A 23,009-nucleotide genomic window follows, 5' to 3' on the forward strand; every position below is an offset into this window, starting at 1 on the left:
TTCCTTGTTTAAAAATCGCTGTCCTTTCAGCTTTACAGATATTTCCAGCGCCATGCCATGCTAGGTGCCATGCTGAACGAGAAAAAGCAAAGTCCCTGAATATGTAATACCGTCCATCATCTCCGGCCCTCTATTAAAATACACCAAACACCATATCGATAGCCATGCCATGAGTTATTTCCCGTTTTCTATGTTTCCCCAAATGTATTAAAGCAATATTGCGTTTTAGAGATGTCTCTCGGTTGGGTTGATGACTGTTTCGGTGTGAAACAAATACGTCAAGTTCTTAAGGGAGAACACCCTGGCGCCACTGTTCGATTCTGTTGGTAGGGCCGGCCTGGCCAGGCATTTGCATACCGGGCTGCAACATGTTCCCGCCATAGACGCTCATACCGCCGGCGCCGTACGGACCTGGTTGTATCGGGGCACCATATGTATTAAACACGGCACTCTTTCGATGGTTAAGAGCGGGCTGGTTAAGAAGCTGGGTGTGAAGAGCTGGTGAAGACATAGCAGCTTGAGAGTTTTGACCGCCAAGGCCATTGTTGAAAGTACCACCACGGTAACCGCCAGAATGGGCATTACCCGCAACTCCCTGGGTTTGAGGCATCTGGCTTCTATAGGCTGCCATCCTCACGTCACCTTCTCTGACCATTCTCCTCTCACGCTCAAGGCGCTCGCGCTCTGCCATGGCCTCATTTACACTCCTCTTGGGATGGGCAGAAAGGACACTTGACATCTGATGCATTTGCCCGTTGACGCCGGGAATTGGCACTGGGGCCTCCTCAGAACTTGCATTCAGCTGGTTGAAGCTCATTTCCCGCTCACGAGCTTCACGCTCAGCTTGCAGGCGACGGCGGCGTTGACCCAAAGTCTCCTCCTCTCCAGACTTGGGCTTACTCTCCTCTTCCTTCTTTTTCTTCTCCTCAGGATCCTCAAATTGGTTCAGGAGTTCAACGGAAAAGGCACTACTGACAGGGCGGGCCTTGGGCAAAAGATTCTCAGCCTCTTCCTTGGCAGCAAGGCGCTTCTTTCTGTCCGCAAGTGTCTCTCCTTCAAACTCGTCATCGGGCTCGGTGGATGCGTTCTGCACAGAGTGCGGTGCGACAGAGTGAGGTGTTGTGGGGAGATAGTTAGCGCTGAGGTTGTTCATGCTTGGTCGGTTGGTAATAACCATAGATCGAGGATCTTGGCCATGTAGACGGGCTCGGCGGTGACTGAGGGGTTCGTTCTCTTCTATCTCACGACGCTCCATCAAACCTATGGGACGGTTCAGATCCATAACATTCTTTGCACCCTGGTTGCGTGCTGCGATGACGGCCAAAGGTATGTCCTCGTCATCAGAGTCCTCATCGACAAGCTGTACTTGACCCCCCTCTTCCCAGGCCAAGTTGATACGCTTGGTATTCCTTGATTTCTTTTGGGTCTCTGCAACAGCGTCCATCTCTAGCAAGGTTGCGTGCATGCCACCCGGCCCAAATGTCCGTTGGGTTCGCTCCTTCTGCTGCTGTTTGCGGAGCTGTAGTTCAGCAAGTAGTGTTGTCGGAGGGCCGTGGTAGTCCTCTTCCTCAGTAACATCTTCGGCCTCCTCTTTGGCAGCCTGCTGCTCATCATCGCTATGCACGTCTCCGAGGTCATTAACGCTACGAGCCAAACCATCGTTCTCGCCTGCGTTGGTCTCTGCGTTCACTGGCCCCAACCCAGACTCAGATTGGGCCTTTTGATCCTTGTTATCCTTGTTGTCGTCACTAACATGGCTATGACGTTTACCGAGCCACAGAAAAGAAGAGCGTTTCCTAGCATGCTTCTTGTCAGGCTCAGGTTGAAGAGCGGTAGACGCAGCAACCGACGTGCGCTTCTTTTCTTTGCCGTAGACCTCTTTTCCGAGCCTGCCGGCACGTTCATGATCGGTGAATGCACTGACAGGGGCATTGGCGGAAGCGTCCAGGATACTTTCCAGAGTGGCCATCGCCGATCCGTCCTTGACTTCGATATCCGGCTGCGTGTTGTCAGGGAGATCAAAGAAAGCACTTGCTCTCAGTTGCGGTGGCAAATTTGACATTCTCGACTTTCGCTCGTCTTGGTTCTTGCGAGACAGCTTTTGAGGACGCCTCAGTGTCTCAACTGACGAATCGGCAGTGGCTTCAGGTTGCACAACAGGGGCGACATCCTGATCCGAATGCAAAGAACGAGCTGGATCTGGCTGTTGACCTAGTTCCCTGAGCTCATCAGATGTCAGGGCAATGAATGATGCTCGGTGGCCAGCAAGAGGATCGGGCAGCCAGGAGTCTCTAGTTGTATCCCGCTCTGGAACAGGAGCATCCAGAACCTGTGATTTTCTGCCGCCATCCAACATAGCACTCATTACCTGGGAGCGTCGCTTGTTCCTTTCATTGGCCTTGGGCTTGTTGGAAAGCTTGGGAGGCAAGTTGAGCATAGCGGGGACACGAGCTGGGTAGTAGAGCATCTGTTGACCAGATTCGGGGTCCATGTACGATTGGGGCCGGGTGTCTGGTCGTGGAGCCGGTCGGTGTGCAGCTTGAGATTGGGGCTCTACGCCGTCTGGGGGAGCGTATGGGTCATCTTGGTCGGGAACCCAGTGTACACCATCAAAATCACCAAACGCATCTTGACATTGTTGGAAAGTCGTGTCCGAGTGCGAACTTCCAGGTCGTTGTGGATCTCGGGACGCCTGGTGACCAGTTTTTGCACCGGCATGCGAGTGCTGATTGTTCTCCATAAAATCATCATCTCCCATCATGTTCTGGAAAACATCTGTGGCGGGCATGTTGGCGTCGCGGAGCTCCTCAGGTAATAGGGAGTCGCCCTCGGGATTCTTGGCAGGGGTCTTGTCGGCCATGTCGAGAACGTCTTGGGTCAGTGCAATAGGTTCGGATTCTGAAATCTCGGCCAGAGAAACCTTTGTAGAGCGAACACTCCTAACAGATGCCTTGCCCGGGCCGTGTCGTGATAAGACAGAATCGAGGTCAAAGTCCGGTCGGCCTGCCGAGTTCTTGGATCCCGATCTGAGTCGCCCGGTAAAGGAGTGGTTCGGAGAAAGTACGTATCCAGCGGGGGAATAACCACCGTGGCGTGCAGCGTTGTTTGTTGAAACAATGGAGGAAGCGATAGATGGGTGTCGTCTTAATTGTTCGACAGCGGAACCAGGAGCGTTGTAATCGTCAATAGACCCTGAGGCTTTGAGACTGGCAGCGAGTATTGAGGAACGTCTACTGTCGGATCGCTTTAGTTCAGTGTGTAAATCTCGGATCGCATCGTCGATGGAACTTGTCATAGACAATCGTTCGGCAGTCGCTTCGAGTTGTGCGATGTTACCAACGTAGGCTCCGGATCGTGCCTGGGAGGTGATGTCGGGAGTTGGATGTTTGATATTAAGGGATGGAGAGTCGGGTGCGGTGCGGACGATTGGTCTTGGCGTAGGCCGTATAAAACTTGTATCAAGTTTGATGCCACTTAATCGAGAAGAAAGGGATGTATTGTTTGAGGGAGGAAAACCGTTGTCGTGTGAGGAATGATCGTTGCGGTGTCTTTGATGCCCAGGGGGGACAGAACTGTTGCTAGTGGAGGAGGTAGTACTAGACATGGCCCGAGTGGCACCTTGAGTAGGTGCTGTGGCTGTCCCTCGCGCAGGGAGCGCTGCCACAGATGAGGGCCCAGTGGGTGGTGCTGAAATCGTCTCGTATTGCTGGTGTCTTGTCGAATTATCTATTCGATACTCGTGCTGATCGAAATGATGGCCCCTGAAACCAAGAGCAGGGTCGACGGCGTTTGATGGGGCGTTGCTATTTTGGGCAGACAGGCCTGTCGTATTTAAAGTAGACGGCGAAATGACTTTTGGCTGCGCTTGCGATGCACCGTTTTTCGGTTGGCCTGTTTGGGTGATTTCTAGAGACTTTTCGCTCGATTGACCATCTAGAATTGGTTGTAAAATGAAATCCTCCCTAGATGAATGAAGAACATTACCATCGTCAGCGGCACGTGTCGGTTCGGCGTTTCCGTCATCTGCAGTCTCTTTAGGTCCAGGAAGATCTGCACTGCGCTGGCTGTGAGTGCTGGGGTCTTCATTTGTAGCAGGTAACCCCACTGAATTCGATGGTGATTGGTTGGAAGATGATGTGGTCTTGTCGACACTAGCTGGAGCACTAACACTGCCCGCCTCGAGACCAGTCAAGATGCACTTGTCAATGTCGAGAAAACATGAGTCGTCCATCATGCTGAGTGGTGTCGGGTTTTGGTCGGCCAGCGACTGAATTGAGACCAGCTCGGGGCTTGTGGTGAGGGGAGTTGAAAGAGGAGAAGAGAGGAGTAAGGATGCGTCTCGGGCCTCATCGAGTTCTTGGCTGTCGTGGGATATCGTAGGCTTTGAAGGAGTCATGATGACTGATTGGTGAGGGCACAAGTCGATGCGATCCTGCGCCAACCGAACGAGGCAGGGAAACTGGCGCCTTTGTCTTGATTCTTATCAACAAGGATGCGTGTGCATCCAGATTGCGCTGGAACAGGCAAGCAAGTGGATGTAAATGGGCAAGATTGGCGGAGATTTGTATAAAGTACCCGAATCTGAACGGCACAGCGTTATCGAGCTGCAGTTGGAAGTGTGGTAATGTCAGGTCACGGGCGAGCAACCTATGATATAGTGAGTTTAAGTCGGTGTGAGCTTTGATGATAGCTGGCTGCAGGCCTCGCAATTTTGAGAGTAGCTTTGTTGATAGCGGGAAACCGGTGTCAAGGATTGAGGGGTTCGCGCGCAACTCCCCAGAAGCTGTCGAGATTATCGAGACGGCACGGTAGTGACTAGAAGTAGGATTAGACTATACCCAAGTCTGACGGAAGACGGATATTGGAAGTAAGGGACCCTTGTTTGTGTACAAACGGGAACAAAGCGGGAAAGGAAAAGGAAAGAAGGAAGAAAGTCGTAGGAATGAAAGTCAATATAGACAGAAACAAGACTGGAATGATTGAAAAGTATAACAAGACGGATTGGTGTTCTACAGCACGGACTTGTACTGACAAAGAGGACGATTCATCAAATTGTAGTTTTCAGTGTAGCGTGCACAAGCCAAGGTAAGGTATCCTGGTGTTTCGCTACCAACCGGGGCGCGTCGCATGGAAAGACAGGATGATCCCAGGTACATGCCGAGCCAGGCACAGGCGGAAAGACCCGTAACATAAGACATACAGCCAGATGTGAAATGAGATGAGATGAGATGAAACGGAAGGGAAAACGTGGCAATCAGAGAAGAGACTGTACCTGACAGAGAGATCATTCGCGTTTGCATTTGCATACGCTGTGTAACAAGAGACTGTTGACTTGCAATAAAGCTTGACTGAAGGAAGTCAATATAAGATAAAAGCAACCAACCAACCAGAAATCAGGTGTTGACAAGTGCACGGTCTGATCGTCAGGTTGGACGAGACGCAAGACCAAAGCGTACAAAAAGCAAACAATGAAATAAAGGGTTGGTCAAAGTGTTACGAAAGCAGGTAACGAGAGCGAAATTTGATTGTTGGACAAGAAAGACTGAGGAAGTAGTGACAGGAAGTGGATGTCGTCGTGGGGGAAGAGGAAAAAAGTTGGAAGTTGTTTGCTTCGCCCGTTGACTCAAGTGGGACAATTCATCAACGATTCAAGACTTGTCTCTCTCCCAATTTGACAACACTTGAGTCGTACAGTTGCATCAGAAACTGTCGGTTGTTGACTAGGAGAAAGTAAATAATGGCAAACTCTAAAAAAGAGAAGAGGGAGCTTTTGGGATGGGGTTGGTAGATTGCCATGTCACACACACTCAACAATCTACACTAAACCAAACTACTCTCTGTAATTAACTCTCGTTTTACCTGAAGCCGCCTGAAATAAATAAGCCTAACTTTAACAACTCTTTCTAAAGCAAGCCACTGCATATTTTGGATCGGAAAACAACAATACTTTCAGCTGAAAAGAAGCAATACGGTACTTCGATCAGCATACCTGCCGGTGTACATGACAGGTAGATCATGGCGAAAAGCAACGCGTTTACTTTCTACAAAGTCAGAAATGGCAGACACTGATCGCGATGCAAACTATGGGTCTTTCTCTCTCTTTTCTTCAGTTTTTATTACCTATTATTCGATCGTTGTAACCTGACAAGCATCGGAAACTGCCAAGAAACAATCTCCGTATCCACACAAATCATCCTTCTCTTTTACCAGTGACCAATGATTTAACATGGTAAAAAAAGAAACGAACAAAGCGAAGACTTTTTCTCTCGCCGTGTCTTACTTTCCACGTTTCGCTTGCGGAGACTTTTTTGCTCATCCCCCAGATTCTCTGTCTCTTCATCGTTCATCATAATCAACAAAATGGATGTAACCATCAAAGCTACTTGCCCAATAGTTTCACCAAAGTACTGTTCTTTAACATCCAATAGCCTTGTCTAATTGAAAACTCAATTGGTCTAATACCCACCATCTTGGGCCACGTTCTGCCCTGTTTTTGGTCTGTTCCCCGGAAGCGGCAGAAGATGGATTTGATGGAAAAAACGCCAACTCTACCGGAGCCCACCTTTAGCCAGGTTTGTAGTCCCTGTAACTCATGGCTTGTAGACATTCCCATAGGTTCACATGCGACTCTATTCCAGTTTTTTTGCCCTTGCGCTAGACTCCTATCTGCTTCCATAAGCCGGAGTATGGCTTGGCTGAAGCAATAGATCTGTACCAAAGTACGGTGTATTATGCAGGATACCAAGATATTGGTCAACTATGACGATCCCCAAGCTTCAGCCTTGAGCTTTCCAACAGCTGCTGTGCCGCTCGCAAGGCCAGCCCAAGGCGAAGTGAATCAGCGCCAAGTCACATCTTGTCTTATCATTACCAAGAAATGCTGCAATATCTCGATCATCGACAGGGGTTTAAATGGACACACCAAAGCTCTGGGCCATTTCGACAGGGGTCAATTTACAGTGGTCTCAACATTGAAGCGTCCCTATTGATCACCAGTGGTTAAGCCTCAAGAAAACGAGAAACCTCTCCCCCAACGTCCCCCTCTCAACAACTGTATCTGCCGCCCGCTGGTTTCACCACCACCTCTATGTCAGCCACTGTTGCACAAAACATACTCTGTGGCGTCTCTGACCCCTGGTGCCCACGTTAAATCCTTGTTCATCAAATGAGTGAACACGCAGGGGAAACGTAGCGATTTAGTCATTTTATGCAGGAGAATGTGGTCCTCTGCATCACTCTAAAATGGAAGACGCTGTAACCAAGAAACAACAGAAAACTCAGCATAAACAATTCAAGGCGCTCCAAAATGTAGAGTAACATCGTGATTTTAATGCTGTATCCGGCATCGTGTCTAATATCCGGCCTGTTAGTTGGAGTTGTGAAACGAACGACAGCGGCAGTTGTGGTCCCCATGCAATATTTGAGGATTGTTATTCAATTTCGGTGATACTCAGGGTCTTGTTTGCTCACCAATGATCCTTAACTAATTTCAATGGTCTGTGCTTATCTATTCTCGATAATATGTCAAGTAATATTATTCCACCGACTATCCGTGATATAGACTGCAACCAAATAACACGCTCTATTCAACGCCGGCTTTGTATCAAATGCAGCCCTATTATTCATCGCCCCAAAGCTGGGTCCTCAATTCCCGAGCAACCCGCCAGCCGAGATATCCTTCATGCTGAATTCTTTGCCTCTGGATCCCTTCCCGGCTCTTCCGTTGACCGCTGTGGGTTCTCTAATCTCTGCCGCTCCTCCATCGTAAGCTCGCTCTTAGCAGACCCGATGTTGAGGAACGGAATAAAGAGCAGAGGAATACTTGCCACACCAAATGCCAGCCAAAATGCCACCTTGTAGCTCTTTCGAAGGCCCAGGTCTGACGTCTCTGCAACGGCAATGTCGGCAATACCAAGGAAGAAGCTGATTCCTAAGAAAAGAACGCTGTTGATCAAAGCACCTGCGAGTCCTTGCCGATGGCTCGGCATGTTGGTTGTCAGAAAGATATTGCTGACTGTAAAGGTGATGTCAATGCCGAGAGTACAGCACACCATGCTGGGGAATACCCAGGCCCAATAGTTCGGATCCTCGGGCATGAGGGCGAACAATAACATGCAGATGGCATTGGCCATGGATGAGATAAAAAGGAGTAGTCGCCCTGGTAAGAAATGCAATGTAAAGCCTCCTACAGTGCCAATGATGAGACCACCTACACACATGGGGATATACCAAACAGCGGTGATGAGCGGTGATCTATGCAGCACCAATTCCATGTAGAAGCTCGAGTAAAAGAGAAAAAGCCCAAAGGTACCAAAAGCCATGAAGAGAACGGCCATGAAACGTTTCATACCCTTTGGCTCGAAGAGATCGGCCGGCAATAACGGGACTTGAGCCTTGCGGGTCTCAAAATACCATGCAGCTATCAGAAACATGACACCCAGAATCAATGTCACGATAATGTACGGCGTCGCCCACCCGTTAGGAGCATGTGAACTGTCGGTCAGAGAGTATACAACGAGGAGGAGGCCTGGCACGATCGTTCCAACTCCCCACCAGTCCATAGGGATATCGACCTTTCTATCGCGGTAGTCGAAGGGGACAGCGATGAGTGAAATACCACATACAACGGCAAAGATGATGGTGCCAATCCAAAAGTACCATCTCCAATCGAGAAACTCTGCAGATAGACCTCCCACAAATATGCCCAAGAAGAATCCTTTAGTGTTATTAGCAGTATTCTACATTCATAAAATGTATCGCTCGACCTACCTAGGGGAGCAAAGCTACCGTATAGAGCAAAAACGAGGTTCTTTCGAGGTCCAGGGCGATAGGTTTTGCCCATGAGCATAACACCACCTGGTAAATACGCAGCAGGACCAAGACCCTGCAGAGCTCGGCAAAAGATCAACATCATGTAGTTCTTACTGAAGCCTGCGATAAGAGCCCATATGAAGAACCACAATAGACCAGCATTGTACACCAGGTAGCCACCATACATATCTGCCAGCCGACCCATTGGAAGCAGCATGGCCCCTGTGACAAGTGAAAAGACACTTGAAGGCCATGTCTGCGATGCAGAAGGGATTTCGAGCTCTTCAGATAAAGGTGGAAGAATGACATGAAATCCACTAACGAAGAATTCCTGATGATGTCAGCGTCTGGAAAAGTTGAGTCCTCTAGAGAAGTGGTCATTAGGATATAACTTACTGCCAATAACATGGAACAGAATACTGAGAAACCGAACCCTAGTTCAGACCATATTGACTTGAACACTTCTGGTCGTTGACGGCCGAGTTTCTCAACATCCACTGACGAATCCCGGCTTCCATCTCCGGCTCGGACACCGGAGTTTTCTTCGTCGGGCCGGCTCATGACGTCTGCCATCCTGAACAAGAAACAGAGAGGGAATATAACTTGATATTCTCAAAATCGGCACCAATGTCTCGAACCATGAAGAAAAGAAAAAGATATACATCTTTGCTTTGCAGTTTCGTATCCAAATCTCGGTTGCCCCCTCTAGAGTCATGGATGTGATGTTCTTGGCGAACTGGTGTGGATCTTGATGTGGAAAAAATTGCCTCCTTGGGATTAGCCCATTTACCTTATTACCCGCTTACAAACCGAAATCCTACCCAATGGAGGTAGATGTCAATGAGAGTGACGCCCGAGGTGATGGCATTTTTGCTATCATGACGACCGAGTCGTGGAGTTGAGCACGTAAGATGACGACCTCGACTGGGAAGTTGAGGGGCTTGATCTGAGATTAATAATAATTTCTGATAACACTGCAAGTGAATACAAATTATTCATCTTATTGCAAAGTTCAACGTTGATGAGGGATAGCTTACAGCGTGATCGTCGCAGTCAATGATATATACCAAATTTGAAGACCATTCAAATACATACGACCATACCTATCAGAGAACTCGGGATCCCGTCCGCTCTCCCATAGATAAGCTGGTAAGGGGCGGATTAGTAGTTGGGTCGGTGACGACCAGCGAATCCCCGCTGTTGTATGTTGTTTTTGGTGTTTCTTTCTTTTTGCCCTTGATAAACTTTGATCCAGTAGATGTCCTTGAGCTAACTGTGTCTGCGGTCCCGAAGTCATAACATAAAATGGCAAATTCTGTCGAGGTGCCCCAATCGAGAGGTAGCTTATCGAAAAGTGATTCAAGTATATCGATAGATATATTTCTAGCAGGTCCTTTGATTAGATATTGGCCCTATGATAGCCCGGTCCCGATATATGTACAGCTATCCCGGAGAAGGCAATAATAATAGGAATCTCGTGTTATGCCGTCGGAAGTATTAATCAATCCGGAATCGTTCAGAATGTATCTGGCGAAGCTCTTTATAAAATAATGCCCAAGATCTGTGCCCCTTGGTAGACTGCACTGCCAGCCGCGTTGTTGAATGCCATTAAGCAACTATGAAGAGTTGGGAATTGTCTTCGTAAACTCTGAACGTCTAAAGCGTCCTGCGCGGTCGTCGTGTTTGTTGTGGATGTAGATGGCGTCGGGCAGGAATATGATCCTGGGACAACGAAGAATCCTTGGTCCATGAGATTGTTGATGTTGGCTCGCAAGGCTTCCTTGATGCCCATGGATGGTTGGTCCGGCCCATTCGACAAGCCGAATGGCTGATGGTCTGTCGTCTCGAGCATGTACATGAGTGGAAACATGACATGCTGGGAAGATGTTGATATTGAGCAGTCTCCCAACACTCGACTATCCTCGAGAGACTTGCAGTGCATTCGAATCAAGGTTCAAGACGAGCTCGCATTCGAGCAAGTTGTACGATTAGTCGATGAGACTTTAAAGAATGCATATCTAAATCAACAAATCTCGTTCGAGGATCTCGTCTCTCAGATATTTCCCCAAGGGTCAGATCTTTCTCGACATCCCCTGATCTAGACGGCATTTTCTTTGGACTCTTGATGGGCAGCTGGAATTCTTCGGACGTCTGGACTACCAAGTCAAGATCAGGGGCCACCGCGTCGAGCTACCGGAGGTGGAACAGGCCCTGATGATGGCAGATAAGACTGTCATAGATGCTATGACAGTCGTTCGTGAAGTTAGAGGAGAGAGTGATCGAGATGTCGAGCTTGTCAGTTTCGTCACAATCTCCGAGGCGGATGTGAGCGAGAGTGGCTACACAAATGAAGAGACCTCAGGCGCATTGGCTGCGGAAGACAAAACGGAGCAGGGACAAGTCGACGCATGGAAAGAACACTTTGACAAGTCATCATACACTGACATCGAAAGCCACATCGATACTGACAAGCTGGGAAGGGACTTTGTCGGGTGGACTTCCATGTATGATGGGAAGTCAATCAACCTGAACGAGATGAACGAATGGTTGGACGATACCATGACAACACTTCTCGGTGGGGGGAGTCTAGGAATGTTCTTGAGATCGGGACAGGAAGTGGCATGATCCTGTTCAACCTCCCCCGGTCTATACAAAGCTACGTTGGTCTAGAACTGGCAGAGCAGGCGGCCGCTTTCGCGAATAAAGCAGCCAATACGATTCCGGCTTTACGAGGGAAAGTTGATGTGCATGTCGGCACAGTTACTGACCTTACCTCCATCGATCGCCCTCGCTTTAATAACCCAGATTTGGTCGTCATCAACTCCACAGTTCAGTGCTTCCCTGGACCAGAATATCTCCTGAAGGCGATCGAGAATCTCCTACAGTTGGGCAATGTTGAAAGACTGTTTATCGGTGACATACGGTCATATGCCATGTATCGAGAGTTCCAAACCAGCAAAGCACTTCACGGTATCAAATCTTATTCACGGGGTGGTAAAGCCGGAATCAGTCTCGATTCTCTTCGGCAGAGTATGGCGGCTATCGAGCGTGCGGAAGAGGAGTTACTTGTCGACCCGGCGTTCTTCACTGCTCTCAAGGAGAGACTACCGAATCTGGTTGAACACGTTGAGATTTTGCCCAAGCGTATGGTGGCTACCAACGAGCTGAGCTGTTATCGGTATGCCGTTGTGATACATGGCAAGCCTGTCTCTACATCGGCCAATAAACTTCTGGTGTGAGAGCTTAGATACGGCCAGTGGATTGATTTCCAGAAGAACCAGTTGACCCGCCAGTCGCTCCTTGATATGCTGGACGGTCGTGCTAAGACAAACTCTGACCCTGAGCTTGACATTGTTGCAATCAGCAACATTCCATCCAGCAAGATCGTGTTTGAGCGTGGTGTTCCTGAACACCATGATAATGGCAATGGCCGCAAAAGCACCGACTCAGCAGACTGGGTCCAAGTTTGCCGCGTTTCTGCTACTACTTCGATAGACATTGGCGGCTCCCTCTCGGCTGTGGACCTACATGAAATCGCTGGTTCTACAGGATACTTCATCCAAATCAGCTGCGCTCGACAGGCGTCACAAAATGGTAACATTGATGCTGTTTTCTACCGCGGCCCTTCTCCTGAAAGAGTGTCCCGAATTCGATTCAACTTCCCGACCGACCACCAAGGACGGGACTGGAAGTCGTTCACGAACAACCCACTGCAACAACGGCACTGGAGACAAGTTGAAGAGAAACTTCGGTCACATCTCAAAGCACGTCTGCCATCGTATATGGTACCCTCTGTCGTTCGGGTGCTGGAAGCTATGCCCCTAAATGACAACGGCAAAGTCGACCGTCGAGAATTGACGAAGAAAGCACAGACTCTGGTGATTTCGAAGTCGTTCTCTGCAAGTTCATTAGCCTCCAAGTCCAGGAATCCTCCACGGACTGGACTTGAACGCGCAGTGTGTGATGAATTCGCAAGTGTCCTCGGCCTGAGCCAGGATGATGTTGGTATTTCTGACGACTTTTATCACTTTGGCGGACACTCACTCCAGGCTACTAGACTGGTATCACGTTTAAACCAGCGACTTGGCTGTCGACTATATGTGTCGGATCTAGTCCGCTCACCGACACCGATGGCATTTGGTTCGCTGATAGCCAACTTGCCGACCAACATCTCCAACGGCAATGGAGCAAAGGGCGACAAGAGTGATGGGACAAAGCTAGGTATCAACGGGCAAATCAATAACAACCTGGAGCCACCGAGAGTGTTCTCGGAACTGTATAGTCGACCCCAGTCCAAGTTCACCATTGTCCTGATCCATGGCCTTTGGGGTCAGGGCAGTGTCTTCGCACCCATGGTTCCTTTTCTTGATCCTCTATTTGACGTCCTGGTTCTCGACGACCCCTTCTTTGGTCAAGCTCAAGGGCCTGAGTCGATTCAGCAATGGGCCGAGATCTATCTGGACCATGTACAGGAGCGACTAGGCAACAGGTCTGGAAGCACTCTTGTATTTGGAGGGTACTCCCTTGGTGGACTTATTGCATACGAGATGGCTTCGCTTTGGCATTCGAGACATGACGAATATCGGGCTTTGCTACTTCTTCTTGATGCAGCGATGTATGTGTCGTATGCAGGTAACGACAATGAGCTCGAGTATGGTCTCACTCTGTTCGGACAGGAGCAAAAACAGATGGTTCACGATCATTACTCCCAAATTTCCCCACTGACCAAGTGAGAGGTGTTAAAGAGTTGGAGTCGGTAAAGCAAGGCGAGGAAACCTTTATACCTTGTAAATATAAACAGAATTGATTTTTGCTCGGTTGGGACCAATCTGATCAGAGTCTAGCTAATTATAGAAATAGATAGTGCGAAATGCTCCCAACTTTTGTATAGGGTGATTCTCCCCGCTACCGAATCAGCGAACGCTCGCTTGTGTACCTTGCCTATATCAAAGAACCAGCCTGATCGTTGACAGGTCTTTTCCTCAGAACCTCAACTCATCAGTGAATGCTTTCGAAAGAACATGATTCGTCGAAGCGTATAACCATTAGACCGTGTTTGTTGGTATTCATAGCAAGTAATATGCCACTTGCCGCTCGAGCTCCGGTTCGATAATCCGGCGGTAACCAGAGGATTGGCTCATCGTTCAAATAGATCCATCTGTCGCCAAGTTGATAGCCAACTCTGTAGATTTGCAGCGGCTCTGAGGATAGATTCCAGTCTTCCGATATAAAGTTGAACCGATATTCTCCTCCGCTTGTCAAGACTCGATCTCCCTGTACACTAAGATTCCGGTACATAATTATATATATCCACACCTTGTCTCGCCTTTCCTCAAACATGGAATGCATTGTCCCGCCAAGGTCAACCTTTCTGGTAGGTGGGAATATAAGGCGACCAGCCGCTTAGCATGCTCTGAGAATATCAACACCGATTGCACAGGTGGTGCTTCAGAACCATAGATGCCACGAAGCTCGAACGCTTGTTCCGGACCATCTAATACTTGGTGATGCCCGCCCACCAGGCCCAGCAGTCTGATGGTCTTATGATCAGAGCAGAAATAGGCAATATTGGATCCAGTTCCGGAAATGGCCAATGCTTCTTTACCCTGAATTTCTGGTATATGTCGGCTTCGGTCAGTCGAAATCAGTCCGTTGTCGATATTTCCTGTTACGTGGACGCTCATCGAATCTCAATCGTAAGTCAGTGAATGGTGAATGAGGACGTGAGTACACACTAGGGGTCAACTGAGCGACACCACGACATTCTCATACTACATGGTGGCAGTTCACTGGAGAGGAACATAAATCTTTAATTCTTTATCCCCAAGAAATTGGATTAAACATCAATTAATGAAAGCCAAGAACAGCATCCAAAAACCCGTGTTTGTCATATCGTATGTGGTTGAAATAGGCTACCCTGGACATGGTATTGGAGAAACAGCCGCTCACACCACGACCGCAAAAGCAGTAGCGTTCCATAGACGTCGGCTAAGGTTAAGATCGCCATGAACAATGACATGTTGATCTTGACAAGAAGCCCATTTTCGGATCTACGATCGACAGTGGAGTTTTGCCACCACCTGTGTTACATATTGTCTCATTGTGTTACAGAGCGGAACAGCTACACCTCGAATGCAGTTGCTACTTTCCCGCTATGCTGTACGCAACAACTTGTCCTGAGTGATGATATCCTAGATAAACCCATTAGAGGTAACGAGAGTTGGCCTCAAGCTTGAGACTAAAAAGAACATGATCTAAGAGTGTAGACTTGGATGGCATGAATTCACCCGACCATTTTGTCTCTTGCGCTCAAATGGCCCAACCTTTTTCATCTCCTGAGGTCTGCCGAGTAACTGCAGAGTTACAATAAGATCAACCTGGCGAGTCGCGCACGTGAAACACAACCTGCAGATCTCGCCGCACGACTCGGGGAGAACAAACTGACGTCGTGGAGATGTGACTACATGCACGACAAGACCTTCATAATCGGCTACCAGTGATCGACGAATTGGAGACAGATTGTTGGCTAAGACGACAGACCTTCATTCCAGAAAGACAATAAGTTCGGATTACACAAAAAGTTAAATCTAGGGCTGAACCTGATTCGATGTTCGCCGGCAGGCAAGAGAGGAGGTCAAACAAAGTTCAAGCGAACGGGACGTGTATCAAAGCACATGGCGAGTGGAGTTAATCTTTCAAGATCTGAGGGGAAAGAAAAAATGGCCATTGATGTGAAGTGAAAAGAGGCTTGCAGTTAGTATGTTACTGAACGGCACCTCAAGAGAAAACTAATGCACTGCGGTATGAGCCGACTTCGGAGAATCAATGATGGGGAAGTGAGACAGTGGGATGCCATCTGGGGTACCACGATTGCTGAAGTGATACATAATAACACAAGCACAAGGTTCGTTGCCATGGTTTAAGATGCCACAAGGGAGGTCTGAAGGGTAAAGACAGCTGACGAAGAAACCTTGAGCTAGCATGACATGGAGGCTCTGTACGATGCAACACTGACAACAAGACAAAGAAACACAAAGGTTTCAGTCTGCAAGCGGTGTGCATGAAGTAGTAACACTACGAGACAAAGAGATCCATGCATGCGTCTAGTAATCAGCATCTTGGTCGTCTATTCATTGATGTTGGTTCTACTGGGTTGTCAAAAGCAAGGCCGGATCGTATAGGATAAATTCAAGAGCAAGCGGATGCCACCCGAGTGCCCGGGGCTTAGGATTAGAGCCGCATTGATTCGACAGGGATAAATCCGATTTTGGCAGTGTCAGGAGACAGAGAGAAAACTTGATTCCGATACATAAAAGAGCGGACGTTTGGTTCTATCGTGAAGTGAAATGGCGGAGGTTTAGATCCTTGATCAACAGAGGGTCCCGTGTACAGGGACGGTTCCGGGGATAGAACAAGGGCGGGCGGATGCGGTGAGTGCGGGGGATCAACAGGGTTATGTACTGTACCTCACGGTAAAAAAAGGTACCTGGAGACGAGTATCACCAACTGTTTATGGCGGTGATAGACATTGAAAAAAGATGAAACTGGGGATGGCTTCTGTCCCGTTGTTCCACAGCATATTTGGTGGTGGTGGAGAAGAACTGTTGAATGCAACGGTTTGCTGTGGCTGCTGAAAGTAAGCATTGCTCAGTCAGATGTTGTCTCTCAAAAGTGATCGCTCTTGGAAGCCGCTGGGAAGATCGTATCGTGATGGAGGGTTGGAAAGCTGAGAAGAATGAGTGGCTGTCTTGGATGTGACGGCATAAGATTGATGGTGCGTATTATGCATGCAGCAAGCAAACGAGTGCATCGGATGAGATGGATGGATGGGATGGGATGAGTGTGTCGCGTGGGGGATTTTAGTTTGGTAGATTTACCAGAAAAAAGTTAATGTTTCTATTATTGAACTTTGATCACGATAGCTTCAAATTCTTTCGAATTGAGTATATGTTGTCATTCAAAATAAAAAATATAAAAAATAGAACGACACGTAATTGATGCCATGCACATTTCACAGTAGTCTCATGTTATCTCCTTCAAACCAAGGAAATCAGCCATTGAGTGAGACTTCTGTTAAATTCCACCTCAACGAAATACACAACAATTATGGCGTTGTTCTGCTGTGCAACACAAGACCTCAACAGTGGTTGCATCTAGCTGCGCTGCAACCATCAGAAGAATCAGATCTCACAGCGACAAGAGAAAAGGGGGCTTTTTTTTTTTTGTTCTCTTGAGGCTCTGGCTTTTTAAGCGAAGTTCCGAAAGATGGTGTGAAGTACGACGCCTACAAATACAAGGACGCCCAGTGAGAGAGATAACGGACCTGACGATGGAGGGTTACAGTCAAAATGCCACTTATCTATCCACCCATCCAGAAAGAAAGACCAGATATGAAAGAAATGAGAATTTTCTTTCTGATAGCTTCGCTATTCTTTGACTCGCCACGAATTAGCTGCATGTTTCTGAGTCTTTTTCTTTACCCTCAAGTCTAGTTTGTTTCATTTTCACCTCTTTTGAAATTTTGTGCATGGCTAGTTTTCGTTTATTCTGACGGCTTGCTGCACTCTATTAGCCTGGACTGAAATGGAGTCTTCGTTTACTGTAGGCACAAGAGGGCAAGTAGGTTAGTAGGTGGCCATCAGAGTTTCGCTTCACTTTGGTTCCAAGATCGTGGATGGATGCTGTAAATAGTCGGTGAGGATGACAACTGCAGGAACCAGACTTCAGAGGAGCTCAGCGGACCTCCGGGGGCTTGCGGCTTCCGGGGCCGGGCGGGAACACTACAGGAGGGTCCCCGGTGAGCGCGGAAGCGGGTGGCGAGCGTAGTTTTGTTCGTTCGTGTTATGTACAGTACAGTATCAGTAGCAGGTTTTGTACATATTATCGCACAGCTTATTATAGGGATGATATGAGATCATCGAACACCTGGTCACAGTTTGGTTGGAATTGTTGGACGTGGGGAGCCGTCTTCGGTATCTGCGCTTGTAATTAATCTGAGTCTTGTTGAAAAAGTCACCAGCCTGTGTGAGTTGAAGAGTAAAGTACTGTAGACCCTGAGTCAGACTGTATTTTTAACGGTAAAATCATGACCTCAGCACAGTATTTACTCGACTTTTTTTGGTCTACACTGTACCTCTACTCTTCCATCCCCATGTTAATAAAACCCCACCATGAGATTCCAAGACACCCCCACCAAGAGTTGGCCTGGGCTCTCGGTGACAGAAATAATGAGACATGGTTCCCACGGGGAATCCGCTTTGATGCCTGGGGTAATGGCAACTATCGTGAGCTTCATGTGAAGATTGCACAGATAGTTATCTGTTGCCCAGTTTATAAGCGAGAAGAAATAGGGGATTGTTATTCTCAGACACGATGATATTCATGGCCCCATTTTCAAGGCACATGTTGATCCGCATCGCCACACACTCCAGGTACAGCAGGTCCCTTCAGATCATCGTTTTTTTTCGGGGTATGACAGGCGATAGGCTCTATTGGTGCAGAGCCTTTTTCTTGTGTTCCAGGGGTCTTCTTTTCTCTGACACGCTCTTTTTTGCCTCGGGAACTGAAGCCCGCCCTACCTAGGTCGTCAGATTCAAAGGTGGCATGTCAGAAATAGTGAGAGTTGTCCATGTGGTTATTTTTTTCACTTGGCATTTTTGTTCAATGACATGTTTTAAAACCCAACAACTATTTGAGGTAGGTGGAATAATAGATAACAGCGTGGATGGATGGCTTGCACTCGGCGATTCAATAGTTTTGTGGCGGTATCCATTGAGAATACACTGAGACTGACCGAACTCGAATGGATGAATAAATGACATGGATGTTTGGTTTAGGTCCTCGACTGAAATGTGAACTTGTGACCGCCGGCGTCGGACGCCAGCCATTTTTCGATTTGATCCGTACAGTAGTCTCGTAGAGGTACCTACATGGGATGGGGGAGAGACATAGAGATCAAAGCATTCATTCATCATCAATCAATCAATCTACCCCATGTACCACTTCTACTGCCACTGCCTACCGAAACCAGACCAGACCGAACCAGACCAAATCCAAGACCAGGCCACTGCAGGGCCCGCCCAGTCTTATCGGATGAGATGCTCATGACCCTTTAAAGCCAAAATACCCAAGGTCGCCCACCCAGTTGGTCTCTCTTTTTGTCTCCATACCTTTCTAATTCCAACCTACCGCTTCTTTCCATACTTTGTCTTGTCGTCACTACACGAGACCACCACACCAGACGAGACCAGCCTAACTTAACTTTAGCAAACCACCATCACACTTTTAATCCCTATCGTTACCTTTTTCTCTCTCCTCTCACAATTTTAAATCTTCTCTACTCCTCTCAATTTTTACGTCTATTGCTGTCGAGGTCAATCCCGCCTGTCGCCCTTGTCCAAAACTTGAAACAAGCACTACTCACTTGTTTTTGTCCGCCCCTGCCCCTCTATCACAGGCCAGGCCAGGTGCAACGCAAAGCGAAGCAACGCAACGTAATAGCAGACCTACCGAACCAAGTACAACCCAGTCGAGTCCGGCGCACGAGTCATCCAATCCGATCCCTGACCTCCCTCTGTCTTTTCTCTTTCTTTCATCATGACCACGCCAGAGAAACCTCGGCGACGGTTTGTTCCAGAGCCCATTGAGACTACCTTTTCGACAAGCCGATCAAGCAAAAAGACAAATGACCAAAACACAATGCGACCCAATCCAGAACCGACACCGGAGCCTTCTCCTCGCTCGCCATCCCCTGGCCTTCACGAACTGCACCAGCAGCCTCGACCCAAACGACGCTTCGCTCCCCAGTTGATTGAGTCTTCTCGTAGAAGTCGCAGAGTTGGAGATGCAGGCCCCGCGACCAAGCCCTCAGACAAGACCGACATTACCCCCTACACAAAAAACATTTACACCGCCACAAAACATCGCGGAAGGAGACGAGATGATGCCCACGATTCCCCCTCCAACGGCCCCAGACGTCGCGAGTCCGAAGACGAAAATGTCGTTCAATTTCTCCTCGAGATTGCCGCAAAGGAGGCAGAGCGCCAGATGCAGGAAGCTGCTATGTCTGCTTTCCCCAACAGCCACGTGCGCGAAGGAAATGTAGACCATTTCTACTTCCGCGAGAGTTCAGGAAGTGATCAGTCCCCCGAGAGCACTTCTCCTGTGCACGAGCACCATAACCACTCAGGCAAACACCACAAGGTGCGGCGGCAGTCGTCCGATAGCAATCTCGGCTGGTGGCACAAGCACATGCAAGAGCATGCCGAGTCCAAGCAGGAACAGCAACATGAAGATGCTATGGCTATCGATGAGAAGCCTGGCGAGATGGACGTTGTGGTCGAAGAGCCAGAAATACCGACAATTAAGAAAGACGAGGATACTATAATGCAAAACGACAGAACCGACACAGCGGAACTTGACATGATGGACCTCGAACTTCCCCCGGATCCGGTGTGGACCACCTCCAATACGCCCCGTGATAGTCCTAGCAAGCGTTCATCGATTGGAGTTAGTGGTCCAATTGGAGAGACGCATATGCCGCTGCTTGACACTGAGTCGTATCTGACAGCCGAGCAACGCAACAAGGCCGCGTCGCCGGCACCTGCAGCATCCCGGCATATTGGTGAATCTACCATGCCCTTCATCCCATCGGCCCCGGCCGTCGGATCTGCGGATACTCCCTTTGGCAAATCTTCTCAAATACCCCCAGACACCGGCGGTTTTGCTTCGCGCAGCGCAGCCAGGCCCTTTGGACGACCCTTTGGAGGCTACGGACGTGCATCGCCTGCTCCATTATCACAGAAGAAGCGTTTCGGTGTCACTCCACCAATGCTCGGCAAAGATCTCGTTTTCCGAAAGTGTCCCTCTCCCAAGCAGACCAAGCTTGAGCCCGATCACGCATTTGCAGAACGACATAGGGAAGAGAAGTTCCGGGACGTTTCGGAGCAGAATGGTCTCTGGCGAGGTTATTGCTTCAGATCAGACTCGAACGATCCGTACCTTGTGCCAGCAGACCTGCATGCCCCACCAATGTTGGCTACGCCTAGACCGGTGGTCACACCCGGTGATGCCTCGCATATTAGCTCTCCGCCTTTTACAGACGAGCCTGTCTCCATTAACGGCACAACCAATGGCCAAGTGAATGGTACTGCAGACAGCCGGGCACGGGCCGGTCCTCCCAAGGGGCTCCACATGTTGCATGGTATCAATGAGCGTCTACAGAAAGAAAAGGCACATGCCGAGCGAGAAGACAAGATTGAACACGAGTTTGACGACAGCTTCGTTACTCAAGTGTACAACTACCTGTCTCTAGGTTACCCGGCTATGGCTCGCGCTTTTGATGGCGAGCTCTCGCGAATTAGTCTTATGAGCATTGATGACCTCGAGAAGGATGATGAAAAGCAACTTGCTCAAGGTCACCTTGTTGAGTCCGAGGAGGACAAGCCTCGCGACCAGAGATGCCCCAGATGGCATGCTCTTCAGTCTTATATCAAGGAGTGGGCCAGACAGCACCCCAATCTAGACAGCATGGATCCTGTTGGATGGGGTGTTCGAGAACGACGAGGCAGCTGGGCTGTTTAAGCTGCATTTTCCATTTCTTTTGCACTTTCACCGATTGCGTGCGCTTTGTTCAAGTCCTCGACTTACCGAGGAAGCGGATCGATTGATTTACTGTTTCGACCATGGATGGGCGTTGTGTTTGCGCAGCATACGAGGTTGTACGTATGCTTGTCTTTCAACATTTACAATAAGCATGGCGGGACGGGGATGTCCCTAGAGCGGGGTTTGCAGGTTCAAGAGTACCTAGAAGGAGGATTGAGATACATAAAAGCTGCACTTTGCAAGACTTGATTTGAGGTGGATTGTCTAGACATTATGAAAATCGTCTAAAAGGCTGAAATGGGGAAAGATAGAACGAAAGAAGAGGCTTGGATTGGAAGACGGCGTGTTACAAAGGACATTGCTGTGACTGGAGGAGTCTCTAATTGTTAGGTCCTGCTACACGATGGGTGTAGACAATAGATTTTACTCTCGTCGGAAAGAATCGAGAGTTTTCGTTCATAATTAAGGTCCTTTGTGTGATTGCAACATGTAGATTGTGTGTTTGGAGTATTACTTTGAAATGGGCTTGCCACTTGCTTCAATAACATTCCACGTTCTTCCACCAACATCAACACTATCATTCTCCTCCAGCATCTCCTCGCCCAAGATCTTCGCGATAGGTAATTCCTCATCGCCCATCCTAACCGTCCTCTTCCATCCACCCTCTACCCACTCCCACCTCTCCAACGCAATCTTCTCACCAACTCTGATCAATCCCTGCGCGTATCTTCCCAGCCTTACAACGCAGCCTCTCACACCCTTCTCTTCATCCTCGGTCTGCAAAACCAACGCTCTAACGTCTGCTTCTCCCGGCACAGCAGTCGGTGTGGCATCATGCCAAAGCTCTTCATACGCTGTATCAACACCCGTGTCCGGATTCACCATACTTCCTTTCTCCAGTGTAAGATTTTCACCGGCTTGCGGGTACATGAAACCCGAGTCGTTTACCAATTCACGAGAGGATATCCATTGGAGAAATGTTGAGTGAGATGTCAGAGCACCTGAAGGATCGGGTTTACGAGTTGCCACTGTTGTACCTGCTATAGCCCAGTCCAGGCGGGAAAATGGTATCTTATCTGGGTATGTATTAGCTATAGTCCTGCAAGTGTGGGATGAAAGCGTTATACCGGTCGAGTCATTGTCTGATAAGAGGATTCGGAGATCGACGAAGCGTTTTAGTCGTGGACTTGTGATTACGAGGGTTGTTGTTGGTTCGCTTGGTTCGTCGGGGAGCCAGCGAATGAACTTTCTTATAGAGATTGTGCCCATTTTTGTAATTATTTGACGTAAGGTTGTTGATGATGATGAGTGAGGGAGGTGATTCGGGTTGAGGCGAGTATGAGGGGTGGATGCGGGGGCGGAATATGAGCGGAATGGATAAAAGGTCTCTAAGGTATTGCTCGATTTGGATAGCTTCGGAATTATCACAAATGCTATGCTATGGATATATTGCATGTAGACTGTTCTTCAAGCTAAGTCAATTGAGAGACTTTGGTATTATTTCACATATTTTGCTGTTTCTTGGAATTACTCAGCTACCTACTAACCTACACCACTGCCATGGTGGGAGATTACAGGGATCTTTGGCACCAAAA

The 23,009-nt window shown here is 48.5% G+C and overlaps 6 protein-coding genes across 6 annotated transcripts; 2 read left to right on the forward strand and 4 right to left on the reverse strand.

Annotated features, from left to right (window-relative positions):
• Positions 1–8: 8 nt before the first annotated feature.
• Positions 9–4,611, reverse strand: EDB82DRAFT_195167 (uncharacterized protein). Its single transcript, XM_025736179.2, has one exon. The coding sequence runs from the start codon at positions 4,394–4,396 to the stop codon at positions 287–289; it is 4,110 nt and encodes a 1,369-aa protein (XP_025586811.1). The 5' UTR covers positions 4,397–4,611; the 3' UTR covers positions 9–286.
• A 484-nt stretch (positions 4,612–5,095) lies between these two features.
• EDB82DRAFT_462387 (uncharacterized protein) lies at positions 5,096–5,564 on the reverse strand (the record flags this gene model as incomplete). The annotated part of the gene is made up of 1 exon (XM_065607881.1): positions 5,096–5,564. A coding segment is annotated over exon 1 (210 nt), but the record flags the coding sequence as incomplete, so codon positions are not given.
• A 1,877-nt stretch (positions 5,565–7,441) lies between these two features.
• On the reverse strand, positions 7,442–9,552 carry EDB82DRAFT_501766 (major facilitator superfamily domain-containing protein). The gene is made up of 3 exons (XM_025736180.2): positions 9,208–9,552; positions 8,770–9,142; positions 7,442–8,716 (listed from the first exon to the last, which is right to left on the reverse strand). Exons 1-3 carry the CDS (start codon positions 9,382–9,384, stop codon positions 7,680–7,682), a joined length of 1,587 nt encoding a protein of 528 aa, XP_025586812.1. The 5' UTR covers positions 9,385–9,552; the 3' UTR covers positions 7,442–7,679.
• Positions 9,553–10,679: 1,127 nt separating this feature from the next.
• EDB82DRAFT_537323 (uncharacterized protein) lies at positions 10,680–13,604 on the forward strand (the record flags this gene model as incomplete). Its single annotated transcript, XM_065609293.1, has 4 exons — positions 10,680–10,793; positions 10,945–11,386; positions 11,482–11,989; positions 12,059–13,604. 4 exons carry the CDS (start codon positions 10,680–10,682, stop codon positions 13,542–13,544), a joined length of 2,550 nt encoding a protein of 849 aa, XP_065465034.1. The 3' UTR covers positions 13,545–13,604.
• A 5,803-nt stretch (positions 13,605–19,407) lies between these two features.
• On the forward strand, positions 19,408–21,393 carry EDB82DRAFT_476180 (uncharacterized protein; the record flags this gene model as incomplete). Its single annotated transcript, XM_025736183.1, has 1 exon — positions 19,408–21,393. One exon carries the CDS (start codon positions 19,408–19,410, stop codon positions 21,391–21,393), a length of 1,986 nt encoding a protein of 661 aa, XP_025586815.1.
• A 495-nt stretch (positions 21,394–21,888) lies between these two features.
• On the reverse strand, positions 21,889–22,929 carry EDB82DRAFT_501782 (uncharacterized protein). The gene is made up of 2 exons (XM_025736184.2): positions 22,542–22,929; positions 21,889–22,490 (listed from the first exon to the last, which is right to left on the reverse strand). Exons 1-2 carry the CDS (start codon positions 22,867–22,869, stop codon positions 21,925–21,927), a joined length of 894 nt encoding a protein of 297 aa, XP_025586816.2. The 5' UTR covers positions 22,870–22,929; the 3' UTR covers positions 21,889–21,924.
• Positions 22,930–23,009: the final 80 nt, after the last annotated feature.

This window comes from Fusarium venenatum, assembly GCF_020744135.1.
Source record: "Fusarium venenatum strain MPI-CAGE-CH-0201 chromosome Unknown EDB82scaffold_2, whole genome shotgun sequence".
Lineage (NCBI taxonomy): Eukaryota > Fungi > Ascomycota > Sordariomycetes > Hypocreales > Nectriaceae > Fusarium > Fusarium venenatum.